Genomic DNA, 11,844 nt, shown 5'->3' on the forward strand with positions numbered 1-11,844 from the left:
CAACTTTTGCGCAGACCAATTAATATACGCTTGTTGGGATTTACCAGAAATACGAAGCAGAATAAATATCGGCCCAAATCCATGAAGAAATTCCAGTTTTATATATTTTTTTGCTGAATTAAATTTTTTTTTTTTTTAACTTATAGCGCAAAAAAAAAAAGAAAACCGCAGAGGTGATCAAATCTTCTGGAGGGAAAGTTTTAATAATTAACCATCATCTCTGGCTGGACTACAATAGAGGAGGCGTTGTGTAATATATAGAAAGGACACCAGGTGGCGATGTGGAGCACACGTGTAATACATAGAGAAGCCACCAGATGGCGGTGTGGAGCACACATGTAATACACAGAGAAGCCACCAGATGGCGGTGTAGAGCACACACATGTAATACATAGAGAAGCCACCAGATGGCGGTGTGGAGCGCACACATGTAATACACAGAGGAGCCACCAGATGGCGGTGTGGAGCACACATGTAATACACAGAGGAGCCACCAGATGGCGGTGTAGAGCACACATGTAATACACAGAGAAGCCACAAGATGGCGGTGTGGAGCGCACACATGTAATACACAGAGAAGCCACCAGATGGCGGTGTGGAGCACACACATGTAATACACAGAGAAGCCACCAGATGGCGGTGTGGAGCACACACATGTAATACACAGAGAAGCCACCAGATGGCGGTGTAGAGCACACACATGTAATACACAGAGAAGCCACCAGATGGCGGTGTGGAGCGCACATGTAATACACAGAGAAGCCACCAGATGGCGGTGTAGAGCACACACATGTAATACATAGAGAAGCCACCAGATGGCGGTGTGGAGCGCACACATGTAATACACAGAGGAGCCACCAGATGGCGGTGTGGAGCACACACATGTAATACACAGAGGAGCCACCAGATGGCGGTGTAGAGCACACATGTAATACACAGAGGAGCCACCAGATGGCGGTGTAGAGCACACATGTAATACACAGAGAAGCCACCAGATGGCGGTGTGGAGCACACATGTAATACATAGAGAAGCCACCAGATGGCGGTGTAGAGCACACACATGTAATACACAGAGAAGCCACCAGATGGCGGTGTGGAGCGCACACATGTAATACATAGAGAAGCCACCAGATGGCGGTGTAGAGCACACACATGTAATACACAGAGAAGCCACCAGATGGCGGTGTGGAGCACACACATGTAATACACAGAGAAGCCACCAGATGGCGGTGTAGAGCACACACATGTAATACACAGAGAAGCCACCAGATGGCGGTGTGGAGCACACACATGTAATACACAGAGGAGCCACCAGATGGCGGTGTAGAGCACACATGTAATACACAGAGAAGCCACCAGATGGCGGTGTGGAGCACACATGTAATACATAGAGAAGCCACCAGATGGCGGTGTAGAGCACACACATGTAATACACAGAGAAGCCACCAGATGGCGGTGTGGAGCACACACATGTAATACACAGAGAAGCCACCAGATGGCGGTGTAGAGCACACACATGTAATACATAGAGGGGCCAGCAGATGGCGGTGTAGAGCACACATGTAATACACAGAGAAGCCACAAGATGGCGGTGTAGAGCACACACACATGTAATACACAGAGAAGCCACCAGATGGCGGTGTAGAGCGCACACATGTAATACACAGAGAAGCCACCAGATGGCGGTGTAGAGCACACACATGTAATACACAGAGAAGCCACCAGATGGCGGTGTAGAGCACACATGTAATACACAGAGAAGCCACCAGATGGCGGTGTGGAGCACACACATGTAATACACAGAGAGGCCACCAGATGGCGGTGTAGAGCGCACACATGTAATACACAGAGAAGCCACCAGATGGCGGTGTGGAGCGCACATGTAATACATAGAGGGGCCAGCAGATGGCGGTGTAGAGCACACATGTAATACACAGAGAAGCCACCAGATGGCGGTGTAGAGCACACATGTAATACACAGAGAAGCCACCAGATGGCGGTGTAGAGCACACATGTAATACATAGAGAAGCCACCAGATGGCGGTGTGGAGCAGACATGTAATACACAGAGAAGCCACCAGGTGGCGGTGTAGAGCGCACACATGTAATACACAGAGAAGCCACCAGATGGCGGTGTGGAGCACACAGATGAAGTTTGTCCTGCGCAGGCTCCTGTCCTTTGGCCATAAAGGGGCGTGTTAGAGGAGGGGGAGGGGATCTCTCTGACATTTCACTTTTGCAGATTCTTAGAATGGCCGGTAAGAAATCTCTGGTGATCCTGGCGGAGGGAGCCGAGGAGATGGAGACGGTGATCCCCACTGATCTGATGAGGAGGGCTGGGGTGAGTACTGCAGGGGGAGGGGCAGAGCAATGCAGAGATCCCCCCCCATATAGACTTCTTCTGGATCCACTGTACAGATCTGATCATTAGAGATCTTCCTGGATACAAAGTATCACCCAGAGATGTGACCCCCCCCTCCCCCCCCCAGTATAGTCATCAGATCATTGCAGCGATTTTCCTAAACCCAATAGATGATCAATAATCCACCAATGACCTCCCAGCTCCCCCCCCCCCATATAGACTTTTTCTGGATCCACTGTACAGAGAATTGCAACATTCTTACTAAACCCAAATCACAGAATACAAACCAACAACGAGGAGAATGTATTCCCCCCCCCCCCCCCCAGAGGACCCCACTTTGCTTCTGTACCCCCCCCCCCCTCTTCCGGTGTAGACTTTTTCTGGATCCACTAATTAGATCTGATCATTACAGAGATCTTTCTGGAGAGAATGTACCCCCCCTCCCCCATGTAGACTTCTTCTGGATCCACTGTACAGATCTGATCATTGTGGAGATCTTCCTGGACATGAGATACAAAGTGTCACCCAGAGATGTGAGCGGATCTCACTTTAGATCTGCACCTCCCCCTCCCCCAAACACACAATTCTTCAATGATCTGTTAAGTAGATCCAGAAGAAGAATTGTGTGTGTTTGGGGGGGGGGGGGTGCAGATCCAAAGTGAGATCCGCTCACATCTCAGTCCTGGAAGATCTCTGTAATGATCAGATCTGATTAGTGGATCCAGAAAAAGTCTGCACCGGAAGAGGGGGGGGGGGGGTACAGAAGCAAAGTGGGGTCCTCTGGGGGGGGGGGGGGTACATTCTCCTCGGTGTTGGTTTGTATTCTGTGATTTGGGTTTAGTAAGAATGTTGCAATTCTCTGTACAGTAGATCCAGAAGAAGTCTATATGGGGGAGGGGGGGGGTCAGCTGGGAGCTCATTGGTGGATTATTGATCATCTATTGGGTTTGATTACTATACTGGGGGTGGGAGGGGGGAGGGGGGGTCACATCTCTGAGAGATACTTTGTATCTCATGTCCAGGAAGATCTCTAATGATCAGATCTGTGTAGTGGATCCAGAAGAAGTCCCAGACAGATTGCATGAGAATACACAGAACATCAGCTGACCCCTCCCCTCCCCCTCCACCTCCAGTATAGAGTTCTTCTGGATCCACAATACAGATCATTGCGATTCTCTTCCTGAACCCAAATCACAGGATACAAAATCTCTCCACCGACCTCACTTTAGATCTTCACCCCCCCCCCCCCCAGTATAGTCATCAGATCATTGCAGCGATTTTCCTAAGGGGGGGTGTTCTGTAGTTTTGTTCTGGGGTGACAACACTCCTCCTCTATATACACAATACAAGGAGCGTTGTCACCCTACAAAAGAAAAACAAAGGCAGCCGCCACATGGGAGCCCCTTATATACAGGAGGGGGGGAGGGGCTTTCCTCTTATTGCTGAACAAAAACATTTTGTACAAAATTAAAAATGACCAATCGGGACACTCATGGGCGGGGCCAATCTGGATTCTTACTGGAGGAACGGATTTGTATCAAGGTTTAGCTGTTTATTATTATTATTATTATTATTATTATTATTATTCTATTTATGTCATTAAAAAGTATAAACCGGCAATTGTACGTCAGCCCCTCCCCCGGGGGCGTGTGATATAACGGGATCCAATGATGAATGAGATGTAATAAAAGATACAATGTGACTTTCCCCCGCAGATCTCGGTGACGGTCGCCGGTCTGAAAGGCAAAGAACCCGTCAAGTGCAGCCGAGACGTCGTCATTTGTCCGGACACCAGTCTAGAGGAGGCGCGCAAACAGGTAACCCCGCCCCCTGTCACCAAGCCCCTCCTAGATCTGTGTTGTGGGAGGAGCATTGTCTGCGTCCATTGAAGGGCTGAGAGACGTAAAGCGGCGTATCGGTCCGGGGATTCTGAAGCTCCTCCTCCTCTGTTCTCCTGAGTTTTTCTATTTTATTTATAAACGAGGAAAAACGAGCTGCTGTCCGGAATAAGGCCCCCCTCCCCCCATTACATTCCTGCGCGCCCCTGTTGATTCCTCCCCCCCCCCTCTCCTTTCTATTGTTGGTTCCTGTACCCCCCCCCTCCAATTTCCCTGGAGTTTCCTGACCCTCCTGCCTGGCACTTTCCGGGTAGTGCCAACACTTGTCTGGCTCCTCCTACATTCCTGCACCCTGCCCCCCCCCCCTCACACGCTGATCGCCTGTCCCCCCCTCCCCCCCTCACACGCTGATCGTCTGTCTGTCCCCCCCTCCCCCTCACATGCTGATCGCCTGTCCCCCCCCCTCCCCCTCACACGCTGATCATCTGTCTGTCCCCCCCCCCCCACACGCTGATAGTCTGTCCATTCCCCCCCCCCCTCACACGCTGATCGTCTGTCCGTTCCCCCCCCCCCTCACACGCTGATCGTCTGTCCGTCCCCCCCCCCCTCACACGCTGATCGTCTGTCCGTTCCCCCCCCCCCCACACGCTGATCGTCTGTCCGTCCCCCCCCCCCTCACACGCTGATCGTCTGTCCGTTCCCCCCCCCCTCACACGCTGATCGTCTGTCCGTCCCCCCCCCCCCTCACACGCTGATCGTCTGTCCGTTCCCCCCCCCCCTCACACGCTGATCGTCTGTCCGTTCCCCCCCCCCTCACACGCTGATCGCCTGTCCCCCCCACCCCCCCTCACACGCTGATCGTCTGTCTGTCCCTCCCCCCACCCCCACGCTGATCATCTGTCTGTCCCCCCCCCCCTCACACGCTGATCGTCTGTCCGTCCCCCCCCCTCACACGCTGATCGTCTGTCCGTCCCCCCCTCTCACACGCTGATCGTCTGTCCGTCCCCCCCCCTCACACGCTGATCGTCTGTCCGTCCCCCCCCTCACACGCTGATCGTCTGTCCGTCCCCCCCCCCACACGCTGATCGTCTGTCCCCCCCCCCCCCCACACGCTGATCGTCTGTCCCCCCCCCTCACACGCTGATCGTCTGTCCCCCCCCCCCCCTCACGCTGATCGTCTGTCCCCCCCCCCCCCCTCACACGCTGATCGTCTGTCCCCCCCCCCTCACACGCTGATCATCTGTCTGTCCCCCACACGCTGATCGTTGGGATAAATGATAAAGATCTCCTCCTCCTCCTGTGTGTATCCAGAAGAAGGCGGACCCCCTCCCCTCCCCCATAGTGCTCCCTCTATGTGATCTCCATCTATGTTCGGCGAGTCCTGCAGATGGAAAGGTCAGAATTCCTGGCACCGCCGCCGCCGCCTCTCCGTCTAATTCGGGACGCCGATTCCGTCCTCCGCAGCTTAAAGAGCCAATAAATGGAAAGGACTTCAGACGTGTCGCCTGATTGGTGGAAATGGGATTGGGAATCGTCAGATGAAATCTACAGACGGGGGGGGGGGGGGGGGCACTCGCCACTTTGGAACTACATTTCCCATGATCCTCAACTGCACTGCAGAGTCCCTGAGCATCATGGGAAAATGTAACATCTGGGGTGCCGAGGTTCCCCATCACTGATCTATACAGGGGGGGGGGCAGAATATTCCCGACCACCACCGACTTCCTGCCCCCGGGCACCTCTGATTGGTTATCTGTAGTGTGAGATCTCAGGCACTGCGGGTCTCGGAAGATTTCTGGTGAGATTTGGTGATGTCATTGGTGTGCTGGGCATGAAGCGAAACCCCGCCTCTACCAAGATGGCCGCCTCCATACAGAGACACTGATTGGGGGGGGATCTGCAGGGAGAACAATACTGCTGATTGGTCCTTCTGCCGTCCAGGTCCTCTAATAAAGAATGTTGGTCTGTAGAGGAGATGGAGGTGAAATGTCGCCCCCTGTCTGTGAAATGAAGTGTTGCGGAGCGGCTGTGTGCGGAATGTCGGATGGATTCTGATTGGTTCTTATTTGTATTTCAGGGTCCGTATGACGTCGTGGTTCTTCCCGGCGGGAATCTCGGAGCTCAGAACTTGTCCGAGGTGAGAAATGTCTTCCTAGAGCCGATCCCGAGAGCCGATCTCCCCACATCGCCCCTCCCCCAACGCATGGCGTTACCATGACAACACCACCGTGTGATTTCCATTCCTGAGAGGGAATGATTGTGACTTCTGTAATAATAATATAATGATCAGCGACTTGTGTTCTTCAGTCTCCAGCCGTGAAGGAAATCCTACAGGAGCAGGACGGGAGGAAAGCGCTGATTGCCGCCATTTGTGCCGGTATGGAAACTTCACCCCCCCCTTTTTTTTTTTTCTTGGTTTTCACAACCGACTGCCCCCCCCCACTCCACATCAGAAGTCACCCCCCCCCCCACTCCACATCAGAAGTCACCCCCCCCCCCTCCACTCCACATCAGAAGTCACCCCCCCCCCCTCCACTCCACATCAGAAGTCACCCCCCCCCCCCCCACTCCACATCAGAAGTCACCCCCCCCCCCTCCACTCCACATCAGAAGTCACCCCCCCCCCCTCCACTCCACGTCAGAAGTCACCTCCCCCCCTCCACTCCACATCAGAAGTCACCACCCCCCCCCTCCACTCCACATCAGAAGTCACCACCCCCCCCCCCTCCACATCAGAAGTCACCCCCCCCCCCACTCCACATCAGAAGTCACCACCCCCCCCCCTCCACATCAGAAGTCACCCCCCCCCCCACTCCACATCAGAAGTCACCCCAAGTGTAACTGACGTCTCCTTTTTGTTCTCCAGGCCCCACCGCCCTCCTGGCACACGGAATCGGATTTGGAAAAAGTGTCACCACCCACCCCCTGGCCAAGGACAAGATGATGATTGGAGGTAATTGCCGGTTATTTCTGATTGGTGTACAATGTACGGGATGCGGGGATTCTCCCCTCTGCACTAGAAATAAAAAAATCAGGTTTGGCTTGAGAAAGAGTGCAAGAGACTGGAAACTCTCACCAATCTGATTTCTATTTCACTTGGATTGCAAGTAAAGTAAATGTGTATATGGTACTGTCGGTGTACACAGCACTTTACAGTCACCTCAGTCCCCGCCCCCAAGGAGCTTCCAATGTAAGGTCCCAAATCGCATACAGCGCCCCCTTCCTGTGTTTTATTTTATTTTTTGTATATTTGTCACGTAATTGATTCAGATTATCTATCAAATGTTACAAAGAGAATCCGAGGAAAAATAGAATCGGGTTTGTTTGTGTTTTGTGAGGTTTTCAAATTTTTATTTTTTATTTTTAAACCTCCTCCTATAAATCGGCGGATCGCGCCTCTCGGAAGGTCGGTGATTCAGAATCGGAAAGACGGGCAAACATGGCGCCCATGGGAGCGTAACAACCGATCATTGGGTTTAGGGGGCACATACTTTTTCACACGGGGACAGGCGGCTTGTTTCTCGAGTTTTCTTTTCGTCTTTTTTTTTTTTTTTTTTTTTTTTTTTTTTTTTTTTTTTTTTTTTTTTTTTTTTTTTTGTCTCTTTTTTTTTTTTTGTCTCTTTTGTCTTTTTTTTTTTTTTTTTTTATTTGTTTGATGATCGGAATCATTTGAAGTGACAAATATGTAAAAAAATCAGAGGAGGGCAAATACTTTTTCACAGCACTACATACACCTACTGGGGTCAATGTAGACCAGATCACCTCCCAGCAGAGGGGTGTGCTGGGCGTGCCTGGGCACACCCTAATCACTCTGTGCAGTGCCGCTTCCCCCCTTCTGCCCAGGCTTTGCCCCGCTGCAGTGCTGTTGGCTTCCCTCTCCGCTGCTGCGGGGGATGTTTCAGTATGGAGATCGGGGGGGAGGGGCTAATCAATATATTACCAGCCCCTTCCTTTTTCTAAATGAACTCACTGGGCCAGATTCGGGTAGATCGGCAAGTGCCGTATTCACAAAGCGCTTGCTCCGTAAGTTGCGGCGGCGTAGCGTAAATAGGCCGGCGTAAGCGCGCGGAATTCAAATGTGGGCGTGTTTTATGTAAATTTATAGTGACCTCACGTAAATGACGCTTTTTTCCGAACGGCGCATGCTCCAAATGACGCCGCAAAGACTTATTGGTTTTGACGTGAACAGCCCAGCCCCATTCACGGACGGCTTACGCAAACGACGTAAAACGTGAAAAATTTGACGCGGGAACGACGTCCATACTTAACATAGGATACGCCTCACAGAACAGGGGTAACTTTACTCCGGAAAATGCCTTACGCAAACGATGTACAAAAATGCGCCGGGCAAACGTACGTTTCTGAATCGGCGTATCTACCTAATTTGCATATTCGACGCGTAAGTATACGAAAGCGCCACCTAGCGGCCAGCGTAAAATTGCAACTAAGATACGACGGCGTAAGACTTACGCCGGTCGGATCTTAGTCAAATCTATGCGTAACTGATTCTAAGAATCAGGCGCATAGATACGACGCCGCGCACTGAGAGATACGAAGGCGTATCTCCTACCTGAATCTGGCTCACTCACTGTGTCCATTCATAACTGAAGCCTGGTAGACTGTCAGCTATGCTCCAATTTGAATGAACAGGATCCCGTTCAGCACAGAGCCCACTCAGGACCGGGACAAGTGGCGGGCAGAAGGGGGCGCAGCGCTTATTGTAGGGATGGTGGGACGCCGCACGTTCCGTCAGTCTTAGAAGACTGACGGGAGTGACAGCGGCATCACTACGTCTCTCAGCCCAGCGCTGGAATTGGCAAGGAGAGAAGGTGCAGGCTGTGCTCTCTCCCCCTCCTCCGCTCACATAAGGGTCGGGGGAGTCATTTGGCACTGGCTGGTCTTGTCCCGGCGCTGCATTCGCTACCCAGTGCAGGTGAGACTTTAGAGAAAGGCGGGGGGGGGGGGGTGTTTGAGCTTTGGGGGTGCACACCTTTGCCTCCCAGCATGTCTTTGTAGTGTGGGGGGGCACAGAACACGCAAACTCCATGCATGGTTGGGGTTCAAACCGATGACCCCCCCCCGGTGCTGCCAGGCAGAAGTGCTAACCACTACACCTCTGTAATTTGCATGTTGCAGATGTCTCATCACTTTGATATGAAAAAAAAAATATATATATATAATTGTTCCCTTATTGGGGGGGGGGGGGGGGCATCCAAGGTCTCTAACCATGAGAAAACTGCCCCTGAGTGGACTGTAAAGGCACTAATCGGGGGCACTTATATATATAAAAAGAAGATTTTATTGAACATAATTGACCAAATAAAAACGGATATGAGATGAAGGATTAGAAAATCGCCACATTGGTAACACTGAGACCCCCCCCCCCCCCCCGCCCCCCATTTATATAGATTACTATCACTTTTGATATGCAACAGCAAATAATGAAGTAGAATATACCCCTCCCCCCCCCCCCTATCAAACAGTGGGTGTGGCCGAATGTCACTAAGACCCGCCTTTTCACACTGGAGACGTTTTTCAGGTGCTTTAGCACTAATAATGGCGCCTCGGGGGAGGGGGGGGAATCCTCGCCTGCAATCCCCATGTGTGATATCGCGATTGCTCTCACACGGGGGCGCTACACTGGCAGAACGCTAAAAGTCCTTTTTGGGGGCGCGTTAAAAGCGGTGTGTACACCACTCCTAAAGTGCCCATGGGCAGCAGCGCTTTACGGGCGCTTTTAACCCTTTATTCGGCCGTTGGATTAAAAACGACGGTAAAACTAGCGACACTTTACGCTGGCAGTGTGAACGGGCTCTACCAGTAGAGAGTATATTTAAAGGGGCAATACGAGTGTACGGGGGGCGGAGTTCTGCTCTTTCACAGGCTGTTCAAATCCCCCCCACCGGCGTGAGATGGGTCACATGATGGCGGGGGGCGGGGCGGATTCGGTGGGTTTGACTCGTGTGAATTAAACAATAACAATGTAAACTTTATTTCTCCCCTCCCCCGCAGATCACTACAAATACTCGGAGAGTCGGGTGGAGAGGGACGGGAACCTCCTCACCAGTCGCGGTCCCGGCACCAGCTTTGAGTTTGGATTGGCCATTGTGGAATGTTTGGCGGGGAAGGAGGCGGCGGATCAGGTGAAGGCGCCTCTGGTCCTCAAGGACTGAGACCGTCTCCCTCCCCCTCAGTCTCCTCCCTCCCCCTCAGTCTCCTCCCTCCCCCTCAGTCTCCTCCCTCCCCCTCAGTCTCCTCCCTCCCCCTCAGTCTCCTCCCTCCCCCTCAGTCTCCTCCCTCCCCCTCAGTCTCCTCCCCCCCCTCAGTCTCTCTCCTCCCCCCCCCCCCCCTCAGTCTCTCTCCCCCCCCCCCTCAGTCTCTCTCCTCCCCCCCCCCCTCAGTCTCTCTCCTCCCCCCCCCCCCTCAGTCTCTCTCCTCCCCCCCCCCCCCCCTCAGTCTCTCTCCTCCCCCCCCCCTCAGTCTCCTCCTCCCCCCCCCCCCCCTCAGTCTCTCTCCTCCCCCCCCCCTCAGTCTCTCTCCTCCCCCCCCTCAGTCTCCTCCCTCCCCCCCCTCAGTCTTCTCCCCCCCCCCCTCAGTCTCCCCCCCCCCCCCCCCCCTCAGTCTCTCTCCTCCCCCCCCCCCCCAGTCTCTCTCCTCCCCCCCCCCTCAGTCTCTCTCCTCCCCCCCCTCAGTCCTCTCCTCCCCCCCCCCAGTCTCTCTCCTCCCCCCCCTCTCTCTCCTCCCCCCCCCCCCCTCTCCTCCCCCCCCCCCCCCCCCCCTCTCTCCTCCCCCCCCCCCCTCAGTCTCTCTCCTCCCCCCCCCCCCTCCCTCTCCTCCCCCCCCCCCCTCTCTCCTCCCCCCCCCCCCCCTCTCTCTCTCCTCCCCCCCCCCCCCTCATCTCCTCCTCCCCCCCCCCCCTCCTCTCTCCTCCCCCCCCCCTCTCCCTCTCCTCCCCCCCCCCCCCCCTCCCTCTCTCCTCCCCCCCCCCTCTCTCTCTCTCCTCCCCCCCCCTCTCTCTCTCTCCTTCCCCCCCTCAGTCTCCTCCTCCGCTGGTTCTGGGTTGGACTCGGAAACCAAGAACTTCCAGCGATCGACCTTCACCCCTCCTCCCGGGGATCCGCCTCCAAATTCTCATCCAACTGGAAGGAAAGACTCCGCCCACAAATGTATTTCTTTCCTAGAAGATCGTTTTCCTCCTCGGAGGATCGATTGGAATTGCACTTAAAATGAAAGCACTTCATATCTGTCATTTGTTTCTTCTCAGATTTAAAATAAAGTTTTTTTGAAAATAATTGATATCACCGGGTCTCTGTACTTCTCTATGCGATGCAGGCAGATCGTGGCTGGACTCCGCCTCCTCCGGAGCCCTCAGTACTGATAGGAGGAGCTATGCAAATATAAAAAAATGCCTTGACAAGTGGGCGGTTCTAGGCAGGATGTAGTTGCATGGGGTAACGCCCACATATGATGGTGACCCTCCCATGATTGTAAGAACTTGCGTTTTCATGAATTGGGTGGAGACCCGGGACAGTCCGGCCGGGGAGAAAAGGGGGTTAGATGCTGGATGTCCACTTAGTCTGGCGCCCCCTTGTGGAAACGTGTGCAGTGACATCAGAGGGCGGGGGAGGGGGAATTAAAGTGAAC

The 11,844-nt window shown here is 53.6% G+C and overlaps 1 protein-coding gene across 1 annotated transcript; it reads left to right on the top strand.

Annotated features, from left to right (window-relative positions):
- The first annotated feature begins 2,189 nt into the window (after nucleotides 1–2,189).
- On the top strand, nucleotides 2,190–10,395 carry PARK7 (Parkinsonism associated deglycase). Its single transcript, XM_040326577.1, has 6 exons — nucleotides 2,190–2,341; nucleotides 4,078–4,179; nucleotides 6,278–6,337; nucleotides 6,508–6,577; nucleotides 7,067–7,153; nucleotides 10,213–10,395. The coding sequence occupies exons 1-6, from the start codon at nucleotides 2,252–2,254 to the stop codon at nucleotides 10,371–10,373; spliced, it is 570 nt and encodes a 189-aa protein (XP_040182511.1). The 5' UTR covers nucleotides 2,190–2,251; the 3' UTR covers nucleotides 10,374–10,395.
- The last annotated feature ends 1,449 nt before the right edge of the window (nucleotides 10,396–11,844 follow it).

This window comes from Rana temporaria, chromosome 10, assembly GCF_905171775.1.
Source record: "Rana temporaria chromosome 10, aRanTem1.1, whole genome shotgun sequence".
Taxonomy (NCBI): Eukaryota; Metazoa; Chordata; class Amphibia; order Anura; family Ranidae; genus Rana; species Rana temporaria.

What these genes read in the sequence shown, in the direction of transcription:
- PARK7 (XM_040326577.1), top strand. Translation starts at nt 2,252, where the DNA reads ATGGCCGGTAAGAAATCTCTGGTGATCCTGGCGGAGGGAGCCGAGGAG. An exon ending in ATCTGATGAGGAGGGCTGGG is followed by an intron (nt 2,342 to 4,077) that starts GTGAGTACTGCA and finishes TTTCCCCCGCAG; the next exon opens with ATCTCGGTGACGGTCGCCGG. An exon ending in GAGCTCAGAACTTGTCCGAG is followed by an intron (nt 6,338 to 6,507) that starts GTGAGAAATGTC and finishes TGTGTTCTTCAG; the next exon opens with TCTCCAGCCGTGAAGGAAAT.